The sequence below is a fragment of the Trichosurus vulpecula genome, chromosome 6 (assembly GCF_011100635.1).
Source record: "Trichosurus vulpecula isolate mTriVul1 chromosome 6, mTriVul1.pri, whole genome shotgun sequence".
Taxonomy (NCBI): domain Eukaryota; kingdom Metazoa; phylum Chordata; class Mammalia; order Diprotodontia; family Phalangeridae; genus Trichosurus; species Trichosurus vulpecula.
Window position 1 is genome coordinate 70409906 of NC_050578.1, and position 26790 is coordinate 70436695.

The 26790-nt window shown below is 36.2% G+C and overlaps 1 protein-coding gene across 1 annotated transcript in view; it reads right to left on the reverse strand.

Annotated features, from left to right (window-relative positions):
• Positions 1-26790, reverse strand: part of HELQ (helicase, POLQ like) — a 44103-nt gene that overhangs the window by 7485 nt on the left and 9828 nt on the right. The window contains exons 3-14 of the mRNA XM_036764925.1: positions 24632-24810; positions 22433-22633; positions 21299-21371; positions 19287-19384; positions 17457-17555; positions 16995-17140; positions 15819-16058; positions 13501-13642; positions 13026-13130; positions 9121-9343; positions 5045-5202; positions 4167-4265 (exon numbers count right to left, since the gene is read on the reverse strand). Of these exons, the coding sequence (XP_036620820.1) occupies positions 4167-4265; positions 5045-5202; positions 9121-9343; positions 13026-13130; positions 13501-13642; positions 15819-16058; positions 16995-17140; positions 17457-17555; positions 19287-19384; positions 21299-21371; positions 22433-22633; positions 24632-24810 (1763 nt within the window). The remainder of the gene's footprint in view (positions 1-4166; positions 4266-5044; positions 5203-9120; positions 9344-13025; positions 13131-13500; positions 13643-15818; positions 16059-16994; positions 17141-17456; positions 17556-19286; positions 19385-21298; positions 21372-22432; positions 22634-24631; positions 24811-26790) is intronic.

Consider the following 26790-nt stretch of genomic DNA (forward strand, 5'->3'; position numbering starts at 1 on the left):
ATTCTTTTTGTGGTGGCTAAGAATTGGAAATTGAAGAGATGCTGATCAGTGGGGGAATGGCTAAACAAGCTCTGGTATATGATTGTAATGGAATATTATTGTGCTATAAGAAATGACAAGCAGAATGATTTCTGAAAAACCTGGAAAGACTTAACATGAACTGATGCAAAGTGAAGTGAACAGAACCAGAACATTGTACACAGTAACAGCAAATTGTATGATGAAGAACTGTGAATGACTTAGCTATTCTCACCAGTGCAACGATCCAAGACAATTCCAAAGAACTAATGATGGAGCATACTATCTGCCTCCAGAGAAAAGAACTGATTTTGTTTGAAGACAGACTGAAGCATGCTATTTTTCACTTTCTTTCATTCTTTTTCTTTTATTCAAGTCTTCTCATACAAAATGACTAATATGGAAATGTTCTACATAATTGCACAAATATTATCTCTATCTGATTGTTACCATCTCAGGAAGGGGGAGAGGAGGGAAGGAGAGAGGAAAGGAATTTGGAACTCAAAACTTAAAAAAAAAGTTAAAAAATTGTTTTAACATGCAATTCGGTGAAAATGAAATATATATTAAAAAACACTGTTTTCAAATCCTTGGTTTGGAAATATTTTTCAGGGAGCCTGAATAGACTTAAATGATCTCTCCTGGACCTGTTTTCCACATCAGGTTTTTGTTTTGTTCTGTTTTTGCTAGTGGATACCTTACATTTTCTTCTCCCTTATTAACCTTTTCATTTTATTCTAATATTTTCTGTTGTCTTCTGGAGCTCACCGAGTTCTGTTTGCTCCATTCTATTTTTCAGGGAGTCTTCTATCTTGGTAAGGTTTTGAATCTCCTATTCTGAGCTATTCATTTTGCTTTCAAAAATTTGCTCTCTGGATCTTTGTATTTATAATTTCATTTTCCTTTTTACTTCATTTTTTTCTGGCTACACTTGTAGTCTCGTGGCCTAGCACTGCCCTCATACCACTGCCTTTTCGGATTTCTAAAACTATTTGCAAGTTTTGTAGAGTGACCCTCTTCTGGGTTTACCTTGAGCTTTTTCTTAATTCATGGGTATTTTTTCAGTATATGGTAATTCCTTATATTTGCTCATATTTTTCAGCCTGAGTTCTTGGTTTGAGATTCTTTTGCTCATATGAACTCCTCCTGGTCTTCTTGGATGGGTTGGATACTCCTTTCATTCTGTCCCTCTGTAGTCTGAATGATACTCCCACTGCCAAGCAAGACGGGAAGACTGTATAAGTTCCTACCACCCTCTACCTCAATCCCTTTCTGATTCAATCTCAAGTATTGACCAGGCTGTATTTTTCTCCTTGTGTGACATATGAGTTCACACACAGTAAGCATTTAATAAATGTTTTTTGACCTAGGGTCATCCCTTGTTGTGGTTCTACATAGCCTAGTAAGATGCCAAAGATCACAATGGTCTCAAGCTTCCTGCATATTCCTACCTGGCTTATCTTTTATTGTGGTACCCAGTGCTTCAAGGAGTACAGGGCTGGGGGCTTGTCTCTCTGTGTAATGATCTCTGGGGAACGGTTGTGTCTAAGCTTCTATTTGGATGGGCTAGAGTTAGGATCTGGAGCTTGAAATGGCTTCCAGTCCCTTGCTTGGAGCACTGGCTAGTTGGATTCAGGGCTATTTGTCATCAGTCATGCTGGCCTCTCTGGTGACACTCCTGCTTGACTCCACTGGTTTCTGTCATCTTGTACACTTCTAGGCTTGATGGAAAAGATTACTTCTGATTCTTTTTTTAAATAGTTGCTCTTTTGGGGGCCTTTTTAAATATTTGCTGGGGTTTATAAGGAAGAAGTAGGATATTCTATATTTCATCTTGTAAAATCACTGAAATTCACAATCTATTGTGAATAATTATATATTTATTTTCACTAGAAGAACAATAGTAATCATGATGCTGAATAATTCTTAAAGCTAGAATGGAAAAATTATCACTTTTGCATATCAAATGATGGTATCCTTAAAAGAACTCTAAAAAAATTTAAAAAATAAACCACAACTAGTAAAAGCAATTTTAATTATAACAATAACAAGAGAAACTAGTATTTACAACGCACTTACTATGTGCAACTGTACCAAGTGCTTTACAAATACTATCTTGTTTGTTTCTCTTAACAACTCTAGGAGGCAGGGGCTATAATTATCTCCATTTTACAGATGAGGAAATTGAGGCAAACAGAAGTTAAGTGACCTATCCCGAAATCACACAGCTAGTATGTGTCTGAGGTCACATTTGAACTCAGGTCTTCCTGACTTCAGGCCCTAGGGCTCTATCCACCTAGAAGCCCAGAAGAAAACCCTCTTAAAGGAAATAAAGACCTAAATAATTGGAGGAATATTAACCGTTCATGTATAGGCTGAACAAATATAATAAAATCACTGCCTAAATTGATTCAAGTTCTGTATAAATCAAACTAACAAAAACTTATTTTATAGACAATGAAATACATCTAGAAGAAACAAAAGCCAGGAATCTCAAGGGAAATAACCAAAAAAAAGTAAGAAGCAAAGTGACCAAGTAGTACAAAATCAAAACTATTTGGTAAAAGAAGAAACCTAGATCACGGGAACAAATCAGATACACAACATACAGGAGCAAATGAACACAGCAGCCTCTTGTTTAATAAACCCAAAAGCCTCAGCTACCTTAGCTAACAGGGTAAAGATTCACTATCCAACAAAAACTTCCAGGAATATTGGAAGAAGTAAGATACAGCTCATTTGTATATCTCATATAATAGCGTATATTTATAAAAGATTATATACTCATACTCTATACCAAAGAAAGTTCCAAATGGATATATAACTTAGATTGAAAGGTTCCATCATAAATAAATTAGATGAGAAAGGAAAGAAAAAGTTTTCACAACCATAGATAGGGAAAGAATACATGACCAAACGAGGCACTGAAAAGATCACAGAAGATCAGACAATTGTGATTACATAAAATTAAAAAGTTTTTGCACACAAAAAACCCCAATGTAGTTGAAATAAAAAGGAAAACAGGTAGCTGGGAAAAAAAAAATCTTTGCAGCAAGTATCCCTGAAAAAGATCTCATATCCCAGATATATAAAGAAATGATTAAAAATTATAAGAACAAAAATCATCCCCCAAAAGATAAATGGTCAAAAAGGAATAGGCTAATCTGAACTATTAAGAGCCATAATAAATAAATGTTCCAAATTGTTACAGAGAGATGCAAATTACAGTGACACTCAGGTTCTATCATACCTGTAAGACTGGAAAAGATGACAACAAAGGAAAATGACAAATGTTGTGGAAAAACAAGCATATTCATACATTGTTGCCAGAACTGTGAATTAGTATAGCCTTTCTGGAAAGCAATTTGGAACTATCTATGCCTCAAAAGCCACTAACCTACACATACTGTTTGACTCAGAGATACCACTTCTAGGTCTACACTTAAAAAAAGTCAAAAAGAGAAGAAAAGCCTTTTCCCAAAATATGTACAAAAATATTTATATCAGGCTCTGCTTGCAGTGACAAAGATCAAGAATCTAAGGGAATGCCCATTAACTGGGGAATGTCTGAACAAATTATAGATTATGCGCTGTAAGAAATGATGAAAGGGATGGTTTTAGAGAAGCCAGAGAAGATTTATATGAAATGATGCCAAGTGAAGTGAGCAGAACTGGGAGAACTATTTATATAATAAGAGTAACAATGTAAAGAAGAAAAATGTAATAATGTAATGGCTAATGTAATAAGTGTCTGTGACTCTACAGTCCTGAGGATGAAGTATGCATCACTCCTGGCATAGACTCAAGATGCAGAATAATACATGTTTTTTTCTGGACAAGGCCAACATGGGGATTTGTTTTCTTAGAGGGGTTTTCTTTTCTTTTTCCCAATGAGGGGCCTCAAGATAACAGGTAGGACCCCACAGCAACCCAAATGAGAAGAGAGCGGAAGGAAAGTCAGAAGAAATTAGTGGGAAGACAGCTCTGAAAGATATATCTTGATTTTATAATGTACTTAAAAAGACTAAGAGCGAGCTCCATATAAGAAATTCACAATTTCACATACAAGCTCTTCCTTCCCTTCTACTATGTAGGTGGAAATGTTCATTTTATTTTGTAAAATTCATGATTTAAAAAAATTAGCTTACCTTTTTAATAGCTTGACCTGAGGCTTTCTTTGTAATAAAACCTTCAGTTACTCCAACAATTGCTGCTACCTTTTGTTCAGCTGAACTGAGATGATTAAACTATATTTTAAAAAGGGGAATAAATGGAAAAAAAAAAACAAGTGAAGCTTTTTTTCTCAAAATAAATTTGTCTTTATTATCTGTTCTATTATGTCTACTGTATTAAAGAACTAAAAGGTATGGTATAAACTTTATTTAAGAGTATAGCTATATACTCTTGAACTTAACATGTTCAAAACTATTCTAAGTCAGACACAGCTCAAAAATATAGGTTCAAGTGAAATGCAATGTATAGAATATACACCACATGGCTCTCTTTGCCTCCCAAGAATTCCAAGTCCGGCAGCATATGCAAGTGCCCACACAAGGAAGGATTACATCTACTTTGAGAGGGGCCTTATTCTCTCTGTTGGGTGGGGTGCCAACTCATCAGTGCGACCTTGCCCTTGGTCATATTCCCAAGTTCTCCTGCAACTGAGTTAGCAGAAGCAAGAATACAGGGTGAGCAAGCTGAACTACTTCCTGAGACCTACAGACTTCATCTAATATAGGGGGAATAATCATACATTTTACTACCCTTAAAGAATTTGGCTTTTGCTAAATTCTAAGTCAACAGTTGTGGTCTTTCATTATTTTCTTTATGTGCAAATAAAATGTACTAAAGATGTTATTTCTTTAGATTTGGAATTATTTCTTTAGAATACAGAAGATCTGAGTTCAAGATGACATTCGATATTTGAAATCTAAACAGAGAGGAACCATTTATATACTTTATGAAGAACAGAGTTTCGTTTTCTGAGTAGCTTAAATAATGGAATTCCTTTTAACTTTTTTCTTACCCGACTGAGATATATCATCCAGTCTGGTCTACACTGAGAAACCATGTCATATGGAGTTGTTAAATAGATAAGATGAAGGTAGCTTTCAAGCACCAGTCCTTCAAGGCCTTTCTTTAAATCTTTGTACAGAAGGCCACAATAAGCCAAGTCTAAAGTTCCTAAAGAGAAAGGTATTAGAGAGATTTTTATTTTTCATCTCAACAGAAAAATGTTATAAATTTTAAGTTTTATGCATTTTACATATATAATCAAGTTTCACCTAAGTAATAAACCCACTTAAGCAAGCTAAAATTTTAAATGTTTTGTAGAAGCTAATGAGTGATTTTTTTTTCTTTCAATTCCAGGTTTAGGAACCAATGTCTTTTATGTCCCAGACCCCCCAATTCATAACATGGTGAACCACTTTGATGACAGAGTGTAAGGAAATGACCTGAGCTATATCATGGTGCCCTATCCCTGGAATTCCACAGAACACGGCTTTAAATTGAATGTTTTATGACACATCTCAGCTCTGGCTTTACCTCAGCATCCACCTGCTGGACCCAAATGTCCTACAGGCATTTCAAAATCAACATGTTCAAAACAGAACTTATCTTCCTCTTAAGTCAACCAGAACAAACTATGAGCCATCCACAAATCTTTGTTCTTCAATTTCACATCTAATCAACTGCCAAGTTCTATTGATTCTGCCTCTACAACATCTCCTATTCTTTCCTGAAGCTAGGGAGCTTGATAGAGCGCTGGGCCTGAAGTTGGAAAGACCTAAGTTCAAATCCCACTTCAGACATTCATTTCCCAGACTCTGAGATGTATAAGCCTGGGCAAACCATGTAATCTCTGTTCACCTCAGTTTTCTTATCTATAAAGTGGGGTTAATAATACCACCTGCTTCCCAAGGCTGTTTGGAAAATCAAATGTGATAATTATTGTAAAAGGCTTGGAACACAGTGATTACTACATAAATGTTAGCCATTATCATTCTCTCCAATTGCTTAGCCAACTACCACTCTAGTTTCTAGGCCCTCATCATTTCTCACTTGGACTAGTACAACAGCCTCCTAAGTATTGTCCCTGTATCTAAGTTTCTTCCCTCTCTAATTTACCTACCACATGACCAATAAACTGATATTCATTCATTAAACCCAGGTCTGTGTTACTCCCCTGCTCCAGAAGCTCTGGTGGCTCCCCACTGCCTCTAAGATAAAATATAACACAATGTGCAACACACCTTTAAAGTGCCTCACAATCTGAATCCAACTTACCTTTCCAAAGACAATATTATTCTCCCCACCTCCCACATACTCTTAAATTCCACAGGCAAATTTCCTTAGTCATGGTTTGCTGTGGCATTCCACATCCCATCCCCAGTGTCTTTGCACAGGCCGTACCGTTTTCCTTGAGAAAAATATAAACTGGTTGAAGGCAAGGACTGTTATTTTTGTCTTTGTAATCTCAATGCCTGGTACAAGGTATGACACATATTAGGCTCTTAATAAATGCCTGTTGAGGCAGCTGGATGGCTCAGTGGATAGAGCATTGGGCCTGGAGTCAGGAAGGCCTGAGTTCAAAGCCAGCCTCAGACACTCACTAGCTGTGTGACCCTGGGTAAGTCAACTCTGTTTGTCTTAATTCACTGGAGAAGGAAATGGCAAACCACTCTAGTATCTTTGCCAAGAAAACCCTCTATGGAGTGACAAATAGTTGGACACGGCTGAACAACAACAAAAAATACTTGCTAAATTGAAATTAGAAGATGAGGCTATGTACAATGCTACTTAAAGATTATGAACTGAATACCATTTCTACTTTTTTTCTTGATTTTACTGTTTACCATTTTTCTCAATACAATTTAATAAATTAGTCATGTTTAGTTATTTTTAATTACAATGTTTAGTTAAAATTTGTCTCTGAGAAAAGTATGGATAGTCACATTTCTATGTGAAGAAATTATCTTCAATTCATTCAATTTTTATTTTTTTTAAATATTAGGAAGCCAGAGGGTGTGAAGAACAGGTGGTTAGTAATATTTTTTAATCACTGATTACTTTTAATAATCAAAGTAATATGATAAACAAAAAGAAAAAAAGTAAGTTGCATACTGTTATGGTTGGAGCAACATCTACTAAGAGCCTTGTCAAGTAGGACCAAGGCCTTCCTGACACAGTGTGTCCTTATTAAGAATACTTCCCATGAGGTTTGTTATGCAAACTTTTTTTTAAAGTGTTGGATGGTCTATTGGGGTCTCATTTTGTTTCAATTTGAGCACAATCACCATACCAGCATAGGTCAGACCTGGCCTAGAACAGTTCATTACTACAGATCACAGTGACTTACTGAATTTTTAATGAGAAAAATGATAAACCTTTTAAAATTCCACTAGAATACTTTAGGAAATATCTCTTTAAAAAGAAGGCATAATAATTGAACATAATAAAGAAATGACACAAGGGAGTCCCAATGTCAAAAATCACTTATTAAAAACATAAACAGCTGAACATTAATTCTAAAGTTCTGGCAACATTAATTAAGGATGCTGCTTTATAAGAACATCTTATGCTAAAATATTTATGTTGGCATTGTCATAGCAATTTCCACCCTTTTAACAAAGTGCAAGAGATCAGTAGACAAAAGAATGGATCTTTTTCTAGTCCTCGCTAAGTTTTCCAGTCCTGTTAACTAACTTGTTGTGTGATGATAGTAGATAGGTCAACAGTTCTAGACCGAAGTTTTGCCTGTAAACTGGAAATAATTCTTATCCCAACCATATGTCAGGATAAGACTCTAAGGAGATAATAAGTGAAAATGACTCAAAAGTGCAAAGCTGTACAATAATATCTGTATTACTAAAAGTACTTTGGTTAAATGAAAAGAAAAAAATTGTGGAGAAAAATCATTCCAATACAACTTAATTTGGCCTCAGTTTAAATTTAGATCTTTCACTCTTTTCTTAACCCCTTACATTCTGGCTTCTGACTTCATCATTCCACTGAAACTGTTCTCTCCAAAGTTACCAGTGGTTTCTTGACTGTCAAGCCCAATGGCCTTTCCTCAATCCTCATTCTGCTTTACCTCTCTGCAGCCTTTGACATTGCTGACCACTCTCTCCTCCTTGATATTCTCTTCTCTCTAGGTTTTTGGGACATCACTCTCTCTCTCTCTCCGGGTTCTCTTCCTACCTACCCAACCTATCTCAGCCTCCTTTGCTGGATCCTTATCCAGCTCAAACCCTCTACCATAGGTGCCTCACGAGGATCTGTCTTGGGCCTTCTTCCCTTCTCTCTCTACACTACTTCACTTGGTGATCTTATCAGCTCCCACGGATTTAATTACTACCTACCTACTCTGTCCTTACAACTTTGTTGATCTCCAATCTTGGGTCCCCAACTGCCTTACAGACATCGTAAACTCAACATGTCCAAAACTGGGCTCATTATCTTTTCTTCAACTATCTCTCAACCCCTATATTCATTCTGTTGCCAAGGCCTGTTTCACCCTTGAGACTTCTCTCAGAGACACCTCATTCTCTCCCCTGGAACTCAGGTGCAGGCCCTCAAAACCTCACACTTGAACTCTTGTAAAAGCCTGCTGGTGGGGTCTGTCTCTAGTCTCTCCCCACCCCAATCCATCCTCCATTTGTCACCAAAGTGATTTTCCCAAAGCATAGGTCTGAGCACATTACCTCCTGCTCCCAACTCAATAAACCTCAGTGACTCCCTATTGCCTCCAGAATCAAGTAAAAAATCCTCTGGTGGCCATTCAAAGTTCATAACATAGCCCCTTTCTACCTTTCCAGTATCTTGTTTGAAATACTTATTTTATTTTCAGGATATATTAGTAACTATAAAAACCTAAACTAACCTTTTAAACAGAGAATATACAATATTTGAACCAATAAAATTTAAAAGGTTCTACTTCCTTAAGAATAACAACTTTTAACAATTCAAAATAGTTAAAAAAAAACCAAATGAGTAGCTTGTCCTATAAGGAAGATTAACATAAATAATGGAAATACCAAGAAAATTAACACACCAAATTAGAAACGTAAATTAGCAATGTAATTCATCCAAGTTCCTTACCTTTTAAAGAGGCCCGCCCTAACTTTGTGATTTGTAAATCACACTGGGACTCTTCTTCATTGTTACAAACATTTTGTTTTTGGAGGAGTCCTTTTTCTATTAGGCTTGCCAGTGCTTTCTGAGATATATCCCAAAGACTTTTTTCTTCAGATAAACTCTTTTGCTGAATGCCAAAAAATGTACCACACATAAAGTGATATATACCTTCAAGGTTCCTTGTTATCTGAAAAACGTTTGGAAATTAAATGAGTAATCAAATCACAACATCAACACACAAAGGTAGAATATACATTATTCATGAGTATGACAGGTAGCTATAAGCTATATCTAAGATTATTCATCACAGTTTAGCTGCCAATGTGCATTAATGGAAGTTTCCATACCAAGAACTCCCCAACACATCTTCTGTCCTCCTCAAAAGCAACAAACTAAACTAAAATAAAACAAAACCCAAAATCCTTTTCAGTTGCTAGGAACAGTTCTCAAAAGAACTGCACACTATTAACAATTATATGAAAGACTATCAAATCTCTATTAAGAGAAATGTAAATCAAAGTAATTCAGGTTACACCTCATATACAGCAAAATGACAAAGATGTCAAAAGATTGAAATAATGTGGAAGGGCTGTGGGAGAACAAATACACTAACACACTACTTATAGAGATGTGATCTGGTCCAGCTGTTGAGGAAACATTTTGGAATTGTGCTTTAAAAAGTGACAAAAACATCCATGCCATTTCACCCAAACATCTCACTGCGAGATACATACCCCAAGGAAGCCAAAGTCCCAAACACATTCACTGCAGCAATTTTTGTGGTAGCAAAAGGCTGGCAACCAAGTAGATTCCCATCAGTTAGGAAATGGCTAAACAAACTGTGGTACATGAATGTAGTTTATTACTCTATTCTAAGAAAAAATGAACATTTCAGTGATACCCTACTATGTGATATGCATCAGCTCCCAAGAGCTGTTCAGCAAACACTACATACAAATCAGGGCTTGATTTATTATTTTGTTGTTTGTTTAGTCTTAACAAGGTGATTGATTAAATTTGAAAGTCTGCGATGCACACATTTTTCAGAGAACTGATTCATTTACCAGAATGCCCTTGCATACACCTAAAAGGAAAATGACCCACATGTGCAAAAATATAGCTTTTTTTTATAATAGTAACAAACTGGAAATTAAGAGATTCCTCATTTATTGAGTAATGGATAATTGAATCATGACTGTAACAGATTATTACTGCATCAAAGAAAATGGCAAAATGGGTAGTTTCAGGGAAAAAAGTGAAGACTTGTATCAACTAATGCAGAGTGAAGTCAGGACAATAATTTACAACTTTGAAAGACTTTAGAACTCTGATAAGTGCAATGATAAATCACGGTGCCAGAGGACTGAATATGAAGCATTCCAGAGAGGTGATAGACTTGAAATGCAGAATGAGACAAACATCACTGGACAGAGACAACGAGAGAATTTATCTTACTTAACTATGCACGTTTGTTTTGAAAGTTTTGTTTTTTATTGTTGCCATCTTTTGCTCATCAATGCGGGGGGTGGGGGGGGGGGAAGTAAATGGTTTTTACTTTGAAATGAATTTAAAAAAACAATGAATAACTAAAAGCATGAAAAGATATATATGAACTGACAAAGAATGAAGTACATGGAACCTGGAAAAACCACATATGTAATGACTATAATGTAAATGTTAGAACAAAAAAAATGAAACTAAATGCTGTGTAATAATGACCAAGTGTAGTCCTAAAGTAGAGCTGAGAAAATAAAACTTTCTCAATCCATTGCAATTTGTTAAGTGACTATGGGCCATGCCCATATGTTAGATGTTGAGGATAGAAAGGCAAAAATTAAATAGGGCTTGATCTCAAAGTATCTACATTCTATCAGGGGGCAGGTAGGTGGCAAAACGGATAGAGCACCAGGCCTAGAATCAGGAAGACCATTGACTTATGGTTGGAATATTTATAATTTTCAGTTTTCCTCATATTCCTAACCAGTTTTTTCACAGTATTGTCAAAGCTCTATTTACCCTTCTACTTCTGAAAAATAATTGCCAGTTAACTGCTTACCCTTCCCAGAATTCTCTTTCTGGTCATTCTACTCTACTTTTCCATTGATATAATGGCTCTAATTATTTTCATAAAACCATCTTTAATAAATTTTGTCTAAAATCATTCATTATAAAAAAGTACAGGCAACCTGTTACTATTGGCACTGCAAGGGCTTGTTGGTTGTATTTTACCACTTTTAAACTCTGCTCCACATCACCTCCCCACTTTTTCTCACTCCCATCTTCCTTTCCCTTTACCTGTTTTCTTTCTACCATTTAATCCCTTCACTAAGATATAATTTAATGTTTCCATTAAACATCCATAAGCACTACTTAATCAGATCTATCATAGGCCTGGTCTGATCTACTACCAGGTTTGAGATTGGAATGAAATGAGACACTGGCTGAGTAAGTCTGGGGTCTTAAGACCTTATGTGTGTTGTGAAAATCTATGGTCCTCTCGTAGGAGTATGCTTAGTTTTGCTGGCTAGGTTATCCTTGGTTGTAAGCCTTTACTTTTGCCTTTTGTAATACTGTATTACGAACTCTCCTCTCCTTTACTGTCAAAGCTGTCAAGTATTATGTGATGCTAATTACGACTCTGTTCCTTAACTCTTTATTTCTGGCTGTTTTCTAGTATTTTCTCTTTGACTTAAAAGTTCTAGATTTTGGCTATGAAGTTCCTAGAAGTTAAAATTTGGTGTTTCTTTTAGGAGATGAATAGTGGATTCTTTCTACTTTCATTCTGTCCTCAGGTTCTAAGAATTCTGAGGAGTTTTTATTCATAATTTATTGAATATGCAATACAGACCTTTTTTTGGTCAGAATTTTCAGATAATCTGATAATCCAGATTATCTCTCCTTGCCCTATTATACAAAAGAGATGTTTGTGACAGAATATTTCTTAGATTTTTTTTGTTTTTATTTTCAAACTTTCACTTCTGTTTTAATATTTTTGGTTTTCTTATTCAGTCACTTTTTTTCTCTAGTCCATTCCAATTTTGAGAACATTCAGTTCTTTAGATGAGGTTTTCCTTCTGTTCTAAAGTAACTTACATTTATTTATATAGTATGACCTCTTCTTGATGAAGCCACACTATCCCTCTGGATCAACACTTCCTTTTTTTAACAAACATTTCCACATTAAAAAAAAAAGACATTTATTGCTGTTTTTTGCTTTTGTATCCAAATATATTCTTTTCTTCTCTCCTAACCAGCAAACAGTCCACAGTAACAAAGGATAAAAAAGAAATACAAAAAAAAGTTGAGCAAAACTAATCAATACATTAATGAAGTCTGTCAGAATATGCAATATTCCATGCCCATAGTCTCCAACCTCAACAAAGAAAAGAAGGAAGTATAATGTCTGCTCTCTCAAGAGAACAGTTTAGTCACTGTAATTACAGATTCCCTTGGAGCCTCTCTGTTCCTTTCATTTACACTGTTGGTGCTGTGCCTTAAGTGGTTTGCCTGGTTATAATTCACTCTGCTTTAGTTGATATGTCTTCTCATGCTTCTCTGAATTCTTTATATTCATTATTTCTCATGGTTGGGTAATATTCCATCATGCTCACGTACTACAATTTCTTTAGCTATTCCCCAATCAACAGACATTTATTAAGTGTCTACCAAGTGTTCTCCTTCACTTGAATAGCAAATTCTAGAAATTTGCCAGGAAATAAAAATCAAATCACTAGCCTACAATTTCCTGCATTTTCAAGATCCACAGTTTAATAAGGAACAAATAAGAGAATGCATAAGTACAAGTATTCATCAGGAAAATACTTCCATATAAAAATCTTGAATTAGTTGGTAAAAAATTTCATATATACCTTTAGCCCAATTAATGACAGGAGCAAACTTTGGATTCCTTTTGTGATTTCTTGCCCAAGATGGCTACAACAGTTCTCCAGAGGACTGTTTACTAACTCCAGTACCTATGAAATAAAACTACATTACACTTAGTGTTAATTTAATTATATCATAGAAATTACAATTTTAGTTAAGAAATTCTATTGCTACTCTTATTTTAAAAGGAAAGCAAAAAGTATTTGATATCCATGATGTTTTGATAGATACCTCATGGAACCATATGTAACTAGATATTTATGAATCTCAAAAGTAGAATCTTATAACCTGTCTATGGAGCAGGTAAAAATAATAAAAATAATCTATCATGGTCAATATAAAGAAGACATTAATAAATACTAATTTGAGTTTTTCTAAAATAGAAAAACCCAAAAAATGCTGGATCAGAATCTCAACACCTAACAATTTTCTACATATAAGGACAACAGTCTACATTACCAGGTGTTTGTCTTTTTCCTGTAATATAAGGATACTTTCACCAACAGTATCTATTCCAGCTCGACCAGCTCTGCCAATCATCTGTTGATACTGATTCCTCTTTAAAAACTGCGTTGCAATATAAGGTGCTCTCAAAATAACTCTGTGGAATCAGATAAATGCATTAACATATAATTTTCACCTGATATTAACAGCAATATTTAAGTCTTATTCTTGTTTTGGTTTTTGCATTCTAGTTATCTTTGCAATATACTAGCCAATGATGTTGTAACAAGGAACATCAATTAAGTAAAACTGACAAAGCAACTACATCTGACTGTACAGCAATTGCTCTCTCTTTTTTAAAGATGCTTATATTGCTCACAAGTCTGTCCAAAATTCAAACTGGATATTTGAGTCAAATAGTAAATCTCAATCTCTCTCTCTCTCTCTCTCACACACACACACACCCCACTAGAAAACATAAGGTAGGGATAAATTCTTAAGCAAAGAAGAGAAATTATTACAAAAGATAAAATAGATAATTTCATTCCCTATAACTAAAAGGCTTTTTATACATGAACAAAATTAATGAAATTAAGGAAAGCAGATGACTGGAAAAAATTTTCATATTAAATATCTCTGATAATGGTATGATATCAAAGATTTGTAGACAACTAACAGAAATATGTAAGAACAAAAAGCACTCCCCTTTAAATAGGTGGTCAAATATGAATAAACCATTCCCAAAAGAATAATTGCAAACCATCAGTAAACATAATAATGCTCCAAATCACTAATAATAAGTGTTAGGTACCAGATTATGTTTTCAATGGTCTAGGGAATGATGACTAAACTTCCTCTATTGATGCAGGTCAGTACCAATTCTAGAATAGAAGGTCACACAGTTGTTAAGTGTCAGAGGTGGGACTTGAACTCAGAGCTTTGGAAGACCTGGGTTCAAATACTGTCTCTGACACATAGTGGCTGTGGGTCCCTGGACAAGTTATTTAACCTCTCAGTGCTCTAGGCAAGTCTCTAAGACTGTAAGTTGCAGAGAAGATGCCAACCTGCACTGATAGAATAAGTTACTTCACTGGAAGCTCCCTCTGCCAATGGAAAGACAGGTCAAATTCCTATATTTAGCCCTAATAATCAACATTTTCCAGTACTTTAAGATCTGGAAAGAGCACTGCATATACTTTTTCTTTGGATGCATAAAAGAAATACAAATCAAATAACCCTGATGTTTCACCTTGAATCCAATCCAATAAATGTGCAAATTTGGGAACAGCCAATGTTAGCAGGGTTGTAGAAGAAAAGGCTTATATGTTACTGGTGGAGCTGCAAATTGAGCCACCCATTCTGGAAAACAATTTGGAACTATACAAAAAATGTGAATAAACCCTCCTTATCTTTTGACCTAGAGATTCTACTGAAAGAGCTATAACCCCCAAAAGGTCAATGACAAAGAAGGCCTCAGATACAATGAAAATAGTTATAACAGTATTTTTTGTGGTGGCAAAGAACAGGAAACAAAGGACATGTCCATTGACTGGGGAATGGCTAAATAAATTGTAGCATATTAGTGTAATGGAATATTATTATTCTTCAGAAACTAATATAAAGTAGAATCAGGAAAACAATATATACAATAACAATGAAAAGAGAATGAACGACAAAAGCAGTGGTGTCAAACTCACAGAAACAGATACTCCTTCATAATGACTTAGAAAACCACAAATTAACATTATTTATGTTTTATTTTTATTTACTTTTTTAAACATTTCCCAATTACATTTTAGTTGGGAGTTTTGAAGGCTGAGTTTGAGACCTCTGAACAAAAGAATAAAAACTAAATACTTTGAAATTATGATGACCAAGCTTTCCTCCAAAGAAGTAGTATCAGAAAATACCTCTCAGTCTTTCTTTGCAGAAGTGAGAGTATGTAAGGAATATTACATATAATGTCAGATTTTTTTCCATGTTTGTAAGATTAGCTGAACTTCTTTTTCCCTTTAATTTCTGAATTATAAAGGAAGGCTCTCTGGGAGTAGTGGGGGGAAGTAATAGGAAAAGGTTAAGTGGGAAATGTAGGCAATGTACAAACATGATATAAATAAAATAGATTTTTAAATGATTTTTTAAAAGTATGAGCATTCATTTTAAATTCATTAAATATTATATCTGAAGTTTACTTCAACAAAAGATCAAGTAAAAAAAAACTTTTGAAAATGCTTTTAAAGTTTTGACATGTTAATTTATTGTATTTTAATACTAAGTGACATGTACAAAAGACACTGCCTAAAAAAGACTAGTTAACAAACACTTTGACCAACCTTCGTGCTGGTAGGTTTACTCCAGCTGCTAAAGTTGAAGTACAAGTCAGAAGGCAAAGGACCCCGCTGGCATAAGCTTCCTCTATGATCTTCCTTTCATCACTAGTGAGGCCACTGTGGTGATAAGCAACTCCAAAGGGAATAGTGCGCTTGAGAACAGGACACAGGGTGCCATTACTGACATTCTTCAAGTTTTTAAGGAAATCACATTTTTCTTTTTCCCTGTGTTTTAGATAGTCCCTACAAAAAAAATCTGTTAGAAATGCAAAACTTTGACTTCACCAGGCCACCATCTCTTCCACACCTTCACCAGAGCCAGGGAGGACAGCTGAATGATGATCTAGCCATTCAATCATGAGGTGCTACAGTCTCGGTCTTCTGCTTTCTGGTACTCAGCCCAGGGCCTGCCCAAAGGAGACACTTAATACATGTTTACAGACTGACTGACGGACAAATGCAAACTGTTTTTTAGAAATCTAGCTCTGATCAAAGACTTAGGGCTGAAAGGGATCTCAATGTAGTACAACCCTCTCATTTCACAGATGAAGAAACTGAGGACCAGAAAGGTCACATGATCTAGCCAAGGCTACACAGGCATGTGACAGGGATGGAATCAGACTTCTTGTAATGATGATAGTAGTTTTTAGGTATTGTTAATGATACAACTTTAACAAATCTTAAATCTTCATGTGGTGATATTTTGCTTAAGATATGTTACCACAAACACACTTATGTGGTCACGACCATGCCTTTACCTTATGGCCTAGACATCTTCTAGTCAGCAGGACCGCTGTACTTTTATCTACTGTCCCCTTCCCTGTCCACTTCTGAAGCCATAAACAAATCATTCTGATACTGCTACTGGAAAGGGTGTGTTAATCCACTGCCCCGAGGCTCCATTCACCGTCATCACAATGACTTTTCAAAACAAAATTCCCTCCCTGGCCAACTTCTCAGATGTCAATATGAGTTAATTTCTATTAAAATGCAAACTCTTTGAGGGTAGGAACTGTTCTCCTTTTAAATTTTTATCCTCAATGTTGGCACACAGTAAATATGCTCCACAAAAGCTTCTTCATTCATTCCTAAGTCAAGCATTCTCACAAAATAAAAAATAATGATATAATCTGTGACAGAAATAACATAGGAAATACAGAGTTTAAAATATGAACGTACTTATTCAAAAACTTGCAAATCATATTTGCTACATTTTCACAGTTTTTCTTAGTAGGGCAAAAAACCAAGCAGGAATAATTAGGAATAACTTCAGTCACCAAAGCAACCAAATGATCAGGATCCATCTTCTTAAGATTATCAGAATACTGCAAAACAATAAAAACAGACTCTTTCAGCTTTTCCATTTGTGTTAAAGACTAGTAAAACAGAAAAACACCTATACAGTATACAAATTACTTCATTTCTCTTAAATTATAATCCACTTGACATAATTAATTTCAAAAAAACCTTTTGAAAATTTTGAAATCCAATTCAATGAATATGTTTTAATATTCTTTAAAACTACATGTTCACACTGACACAGCATGTTTACTTTTTATATCAATACGTGCATTAAAGAACACACAATTTCACATTTTAAATATAATTATCCACTGTTAAATCTCTGGTGATTAATATTACCTTGCATTTAAGGAGACGAGAAAAAGTATAGCCTTTCTCTGTTTTGATGTCAACTTCATAGATAGTATCATTTATTTTCAGATATTCTTTTAACTCTACCTGGAATTTCAAAAGTATAGACACTTAATTTAACATATAATCATATATATGTATGTATATGCATATACGTGTATGTGTGTGTGTGTATATATATATATATATGTATATATATGTATATGTGTGTGTGTGTGTGTGTGGAAACATATAATCTCAGGTGTGCCTCTTTGGTAAATGGTCATTTTATTCCCCACTTATTAATGCTATCATACTATCCACAGTGTATACGCCAAACCTCATCTCCTTAGGTCTTATAATCTTCTATGCGCTATATTCTTTTTTAAAATTCAATTTATTATTTATTTATTTTGACATTCATTTTCTTAAAATCTTGAGTTCCAAATTCTCTCCCTCCAGCCCCTCCTGCACCCATTGAGAAGGCAAGCAATATATCAATTACATATGTGAAATCATGAAAACATATTTCTATATCAGTTACACTGCAGAAAAACAGGCAAGAAAAATAAAGTGAAAAAAATTATACTTCAATTTGCACTCAGAGTTCATCACCCTTATGGAAGTAGATCATGCTCCAGGTTCTGATAGAGAAACAGAGACTCTCCCTGCCAAATTCAACTACTCCAAAGTGTTGTCTTGGTTCCTATTACCACTAGGAGCTGGACCCTGATCCTACTCTTTTCCCCTTATCTTCAACCTTTCCGAATCTACTACTATCTATTTCCCTACTACTTACAAAAAAGTTTGTTTCTATCATTAAAAAAAAAAAATCTTCATTCAACAAGCATTTCTTAAGCACTTATGATAATGTCATGTGCTATGCTAAGTCTGGAGAAACAAAGAAAGGCAAAAATACCATCCCTGTCCTCAAGGAGCTTAGAGTCTAACAGGGAAAACAACATAAAATAACTATATCCATGTAAGATATATACCGTGTAAATATCAGATAATCTGAGAGGAAAGGCACTAGCATTGGAGGGGGCCAGTAAAGGCTTCTTGCAAAAGATGAGATTTGAATTGAGACTTGAAGGAGGACAGAGAAGCCAAGAGGAGAAGATAGAAGGTACAGTGCTCCAATATGGAGAAAGAGCCAGTGAAAGGCAGAGATGGCATCTCATGTGGGAGGACCAGCAAGCAGGCTGGTGTGGCTGGATTACAGTACAGTGAAAGTATATATAATACAGTTCAGTCAAGTATAAGAAGACTGAAAAGACCATAGTGGACCTGGTTGTGAAAGGATTTAAATGCAGAATAAAGAATTTTACATTTAAGGTAATAGGAAGTCACTGGAATTTGAGTAGGGCAGTGATATGGTAAGGGTGATTCCACTGACAAGTAGATGGAACCTGCTGGGGCACCTAGAACATTTCCACTCTTCTGGGAGCCCCCAAACAGGAAGTGCCCAATTCACAAAAGGCCACCTCAAAAGGTAGGGAGCTTCCTGGGATTTTTTTTAGTGACGACCATCAAAGAAAATTCTGACAGTCCCAGGGATGGCCTCTGATTTTCCTTTCATCACAGATTCTGTGACGCCCTAAGCAATGTCAGGGCTCAAGACTGAATTTATAATCCAATGACAGATTAGAAATAAGAGATGATGCATGACAGTGTCAGAGTGAAGATCACAGGTGAAGGGCTTCTTATGGGATAATTCTTTGTTGCCTTCCTTTTCCCTTCAGAGTATGTTACTATACTACCAATACTCATATCATAACATATGCCAAATTCTAAATGAATATAGTCTTGTTTAATAAAATGAAAACCTTAAACACATACTGGTCTAAATTTACTAGTATAATACTCTGCTTTCAGGAATTCTTGTAGTTCTTCAATATTATTTAATGTTGCACTCATGCCAATGATTTGAGTTGTTTCTGGAAAAAAAATGAGGAAAAAAATATTATTCAGTATGTTTAGAATAAAATTGTCAAACTGGATTTAAAGAGCTATTCCTTACTATGCTACCATGTGGCTGATTCCTGAAGAAAGGAAAAAAAAATGTTGGAATGTTCCATTCATCTAGATTGAGGTTTTAACATATTCCTTTTGATGAGAAACAGCACAATGCATTAATGTTTCCTGCTTTTTTAAACAAAGTATACTGAATATAATTTAACTTCTTGATAATGCAAGCCCATCATTATAATCAGTTATTGCAACATACATTATTTATAGCTACAATGAATAAAATTAATAATACTTATCATTTATACAGAGCTTAAAAGGCCTGCAGTGTTTTACATATATAGTCTCAGAGAGCTTTGTAAATTAATTAATGGTAGCCTTTTCCCATTACAGTGTGTACAGCAAAGGCAGCCATGAACCCAAATTCATGCCCTGCATGAACTAATGTGACTGAGTATGACATAGAGTGCCCATAGTGACAAGTGCCCTTTGTTGTTTGGTGAATGGAACACAGATGTCACAGAGGTCAAGGACATCTTTCTGCAGGACTACATTGATGCCAAGCATCTCTCTTCACACTGTGAAGGGTTCTATGCAGCCAACCCCTTCTGGAAGGCAGCGTCTAAACGTGGAGCACCTTACTGATACCATGAGGAAGTATAGAAGGGCCGCAGCAATGGCAAGAAACTGGTGACAGAAGAATAGGTATATCTGACTCTCTCTAAATCTATCCCTACAGATGTAGCTACTTAGACATACACATAAAGAGACACACACACACACACACACACACACACATATATATAAACATACGTACGTACACACACATACAGAGAGAGAGCAAGCAAACTGGTGTGAACTCTGTTTCTAAGGTCGGTGGCATGGTTTGGATTTAACCCCCATATATACTTTGGCCTTAGAGTTGGCCTATCAATTTTGCTTTTCTTTGATTCTGTCTCTTAGATACTGTAACATAAGCAATTTTCGTGTACAGCAAACACAGCTTTAAAGAATACCATGAATTCTAAATGTTGTGAAAACTCACTAATGCCATGATAAAGGAATACATAACACATAAAATATCTAAGTATGACTAGTTTTATGTTATTTTCCAGGTGTGTTACTGAAGCTGTGATAACTAAGTGTGAGGCAAGAAGTGTTGCTATATTTTCAAATGCGATTTCCTATTATAGTTTTGTAACACTGACATATTACTAATAGTTTCACATTCATGTCATAATCCTTGTCAAGATTCCTAAGCCTTTTAGATATTTATTTTTTTACTTTGTAAATACAACATGATGTGAAGAATACAATGAGTTGCTTTCAACATTTTCCAACTGTGAAATAAACGCCTAATTTGGTTTTATGACAGTGAAGAAGAGCTAAAGGAGCCCCAGAATATGAGAAGCAGCCAAGGCAGAGAGAAGAAAGCAACAAGTAGCTGAAAAAGAGAGCAGCAGCAGTGGTGAGTCTTTGATAAAGACAGCCAACAGACACTCTGTCAGGCAAGAAGTGCCAAGTCAGCAACAAAAAACCAGAAAACACAAGAGCAGGGCAGTCAGGGATGAGTCAGCCTAGCACAGAGAGGGGCATCAGATAGGTGTATGAGGCAGCTTATCCTTTATTTATGCACTGGCCAGATAAAGTTTATTTCTTAAATAATAATGGCTTATTTCAAACAATACTTTCACATCTTTTACATCATTTATCTTTACAACAAATTTATGTAGTGGATGGCTATACTGTGAATTTTATAAACTGGAAAACAGAATATTTATGTGATTTTTCCATGGTCACACAGCTTGTTAGTGGCAGTGTCTTGATTTCCAATGCAATTCTCTATTCATTTAAATAATTACCTCAATTCATAAAATACTTACTGCTAGTATAAAGAATTTTTGCTAGGGTAATTTCCAGTATAGCTCCTCGACTTCCTTCACCAATCATGTGCAACTTTGAAGCAAAAAAAAAAAGTGTTAAATGTATTTCAGAAAAAATAGGGTTTTATAGTACTTATCCAAAATGAATATATAACCCAAACTCTAGTATGTGCATTATGAGCGGGAAATTAAGAACCTTTAGAGACAACAAGACTTTGGGGATCTTTCCTCAGAACTACTGTATTTCTTTTAAGTCTATAGCATCTTTTTAGTGACAGGTTTTGTGGTAACAAAGAACTAACAATAAAGTATGTGGCCCTAGATTGGGGAATGGCTGAACAAAATGCAGCACATGCACATAATGGAATATTACTGAAATGATGAATTCAAAGAATTTAGGGCAGGGGTAGGACACCTGTGGCCTTGAGGCCACATGTGGCCCTCTAGGTCCTCAAGTGCTCCCTTTGACTGAATCCAAACTTCACAGAACAAATCCCCTTAATAAAAGGATTTGTCCTGTAAAACTTGGACTTGTCAAAAGGTCATACCCAAGGACCTCACCCCTGATTTAGAGGAACATGCCAAGACTTGTATGATCTGCTATAGTGAAGTAAGCAGAACTAGGAAAACAATCTATAACATTATATAAATTATACAACTCAAAAGAATAAAACAAAATCCATCACTGAATAATGACTATCATTGGCTCCAAAAAGAAGGTAAGAAAACCCACCACTTTTCTCTTGTTGGAGGTGGGGGTCTACATGTGCAGAATATTGCATACACTGCCTAGTATGGTCACTGTGTTACTTAGTTTTGCTTAACTGTTGTTCTTTGTTACAATGGAAGATTCACTGATGGGGGAGGGGAAAAGAGTAGAAGTAAAAATGACTGATATAAAAGAAAAAAAGGCATCAATAAAACTTTTTTTTAACAATCTAGATAATGCCCAGCAAATCACCAATACAAATCCAATATAGAGAGTATTATGGATTAAGAATAAGGGTATCTTAAAAATATATGATGTATTTGGTACTTTCTTTTGTTGTAGTCTGAAGGGATCTATATAGAGCTTTGAGGAAATTTCTAAAATTACTAATAATGCTTTAATAAACTAGTTAAGTATTAACAAACCTCATCTACGACAACTAGACCCAATTCATTAATTCTTCCATCTTCAATTAATGAGTTGACCAGACCATGTCCTTTTTCAATAGTAGCAATATACAAAGATTTTTTTCCTCTTCTTTTTATTGGAGGAAATCTTCCTTTACTTCCAGCATATTCTTCAACAAGAAAACCCAGCTCTACTCCAAAACTTGACAAGCTTGAAATCTGTAACAACAGGTTTCAGTGTTAATTAAGAAAGCTAAGTGCTCATATACAGTCTCACTAAGACACAAGCCAACAACGTATGGAAACTTAACCTGAAATAAGACAAGTAACATAACTAAAACAACCAACATGACGGTCTTTGTAAAATATAGAGAAACTTTAAGAAACCACTTGGTTTACGTTTTAAGAGAAAGCTTAACACACTAAATTTAGAAGAGACTTTAAGACTTTCCAAAATAAGTTTTGTAGAGAAATTCTTCACAATGTTGCTTAGAAAAAGGTTCACTGGCAACATGCAAGCTTCACTCTAAATCTAGGGCTCCTTATTAGAATGTCCTTCAGCCAATCCCCAGAGACCAGAGGAGGTCCACTGGGGTACTGGTTGAGCTTTTGTTTTTCACTTGGGTTGAAGGATTTCAAGATGCTAATTACCTAGCAACAATTTGTGGATCAGCAGCCCCATTTACAACAAAGAGGCATTAAGTATAAGGGGACTATTTGATTCTAGAGCACAAAAAGAAAAGAGGGGGAAAAACAGCAACTTTTGGCCCAATTTTTATAAATTTAAGCATTGTTCAATTGTTTCCTCCTGTCTCTTGAAGAAGGGAAATTAAGAAGATTTGGCTCCTGAATCAGACTCCAGATGGGTCAAATGGTCTCCCTCTAAGACTCTTTGAACTACATATAATTGCTACTAGTGCAGGAAGACAGACTGTACCTTCCCCAGGAAGGGATGCTATTTCTTTAAAAAACAAACAAACAAACAAATAAATAATGTCTGGGCTTATCTGAAACCAAAAGTTAAAAGAATTCCTAGGAAGGAAAAAACAGAATTGATTCCAATCTCTTAGGTAGGTAGGCAGCCCAATTCAAGTCTATTCAAGATGACTTCTCAAAACCAGGCTTTGATACAGCTCACTGGGATTGACCATGCCTTTAAACCCAAATCACTCTGGCTCTCTCCTACTGGCCAATAACAAGTCCCAGCACAAGCCTCTCTTGCTCATTGTTTGGGTTCTGATGGCCACTATTTCTGTTTTCGGGAGAAACTGAGGGTCTTGCCCTTTTAGATTGATTTTTTTTTTTGACTAGGCACACGAGGCTACTTTTGCCTCATTTCTTACCTAGCCTTAAATCGCTGAATCTCTGAATGGGTGTTGCCTCAGAGAAAGTGAGACTTGGGAAAGACCGTGGCTTAAAAAGGCCAAGGTCTCTCACTGCATCTGGGGCCACCTCCGGTTATCCTAACCTATGTCTTGCCACTGGACTCCATGACTCTGGAAGAGAGAGTGAGGATGATGACTTTGCACAGCCCTGCCTCACTTAAATCTAATTCACTCCAAACTCAAAATATCACCCTCGTGATGTCATTGGTCCTCTTAAAAAACTTAGGACGAACAACAACAACAACAATTCAAGACTCAATAACCTCTAGAGACTACCTAGCACAGAGATGACTGGGACTTTGTTACAGATAAATCAATGAGCATTAATTAAGCACCAAGAAGCAAGCACTGTGCCAAACTGCTGTGCAGGATAGAGGGAAGGAGGGTTGGACCTCTAAAGTGCCTTCCAGCTCTGAAGTTACAACCTCCTGGCACCAGATGCCAATTTAATTGGGCTCCCCAGTTTTTGACAAAAGTCAAAGTTGCCCCCTGTGGTTCCCATGCCCTTCTGGTGAGGTGACTCATTTTCACATGAGTTGCCTGACATGGAGACCCACAGTTTGCAGGATCCCCAGTGACTGTTAAAGGGTCAAATGGTGGTAAATAAAGATGGGCACCTCACCATCACTTCCTGTAGCCCTCCCATATTCTCCTTATTCTCCTCTACTTTTCATTCTATTGTGCTCTATGTGACAGTACAGTGGGGAAAAAAAGACAATACTGACAGATTTTCAGTCAGCAAAATATTACATATATAAGATGACAAAAGCTTCATTGCTATGATTACTATGGGAATAAATATGAACGAACAAGAAGAAAAACGTTATCCCACCTTTTCTTGGACGATAGCTACATATGGTAGAATCATCAAAACATTCTTCTGCCTACAAAGCAATTCCTGAAGCATTAAAATCTCAGCTACAAGAGTTTTTCCACCACTGGTTGGCAATGAATATATTAAATTCTTTCTCTGCTGTAGACAGGTCAATGTTAAACAAGTATGTTGCCAATCTGTAGAATTTTTAAAAAGAAGGGAGTTACTTTTCTCTTCTATCCCAGTTCTATCACAAATTAGGTTTTTTCTAAAATGGAGACCAACCCTAATCCAGTATGACAACTTTTCTATGTTGATAAAAACAGTGTACATTTTCATTAAAATGTTACAAAATACAGCACACAATATTAAGTCAAATAATTGATTCATAATTTGACCTCAGCTGGGCTGAATATTCTCTCTCTACTATCTATTCTTGTCATTTGAAAAAATTTATTAAGTACCCATTATGTGTGAAGCTTCCTCTTTGATGGCTCATCAAGAAATTCATGAAGGGGGGGCAGAGCCAAGATGGCACCTGGAAAGCAGGGACTTGTATGAGCTCCCTGCCCAGGTCCCTCCAAAAACCTATAAAAAATGGCTCTGAACAAATTCTAGAGCTGCAGAACCCACAAAATAGCAGAGGGAAGCAGGGCTCCAGCCCAGGACAGCCTGGATGGTCACTGGGTAAGGTCTAATCCACAGAGCTGGGAGAGGAGTGGAGCAGAGCCGAGCTGAGCCGAGCCCAGTGTGGGCTGCACCGGACCAACCAGACCAGGAGCTGGGAGGAACAGGTTCTAGCACCCTGAATCAGTGAGCTGTGGCAGTTACCAGACTTCTCAACCCACAAACACCAAAGACAACAGAGGTTAGTGGGAAAAGCTGCAGGGACAGAATAAAAGGAGTTTCTGGTTCAGCCACCACCCCAGGGGCAGCGGAGGTGGTGCAGCTCTGAGGACGGAACTACAGCTGCAGTTGCTTCTGGCCCCAGACCCACCTGGTGGGAGGAATTAAATGGTGGATCAGAGCAGAAGTGCAGAGCCTGCTTAAGATCTGAGTCCAGTCCAGGTTGGCGGTTCTTGGGGGAGGAGGAACACTGGTGTGGCAGCTTGCTGTGTAGAAATAGCTCTGAAAACAACAGCACAACCCCTCAAGCTTAGGACAAACTACTCTCTACTCTACAAGCAGTCATACCCCAACAAAAAACTCAAGAGTCAAGTAGTTGGCTGGGAACATGGCCAGGCAGCAAAAACAGTCTCAGATTCAGACTCACACTTTGGAATCTTTCTTTGGTGACAAAGAAGATCAAAACATAGAGCCAGAAGAATTCAGCAAAGTCAAAGAGCCTACATCAAAAGCCTCCAAGAAAAACATGAACTGGCCTCAGGCCATGGAAGAGCTCAAAAAGGAGTTGAAAAAGCAAGTAAGAGAAGTAGAGGAAAAACTGGGAAGAGAAATGAGAGTGATGCAACAAAACCATGAAAAAAAAGTCAATGACTTGCTAAAGGAGACCCAAAAAAATACTGAAGAAAATAACACCTTAAAAAATAGACTAACTCAAATGGCAAAAGAGCTCCAAAAAGCCAATGAGGAGAAGAATGCCTTGAAAGGTAGAATTAGCCAAATGGAAAAGGAGGTCCAAAAGACCACTGAAGAAAATACTACCTTAAAAATTAGATTGGAGCAAGTGGAAGTTAGTGACTTGATGAGAAATCAAGATATTATAAAAGAGAACCAAAGGAATAAAAAAATGGAAGACAATGTGAAATATCTCATTGGAAAAACCACTGACCCGGAAAATAGATGCAGGAGAGATAATTTAAAAATAATTGGACTACCTGAAAGCCATGATCAAAAAAAGAGCCTAGATATCATCTTTCAAGAAATTATCAAGGAAAACTGCCCTGAGCCAAAGGGTAAAATAGAAATTGAAAGAATCCACCGATCTCCTGCTGAAAAAGATCCCAAAAGGAAAACTCCTAGGAATATTGTTGCCAAATTCCAGAGCTCCCAGATCAAGGAGAAAATACTGCAAGCAGCCAGAAGAAACAATTTGAGTATTGTGGAAACACAATCAGAATAACACAAGATCTAGCAGCTGCTACATTAAGGGATGGAAAGGCTTGGAATATGATATGCCAGAGGTCAATGGAGCTAGGATTAAAACCAAGAATCAC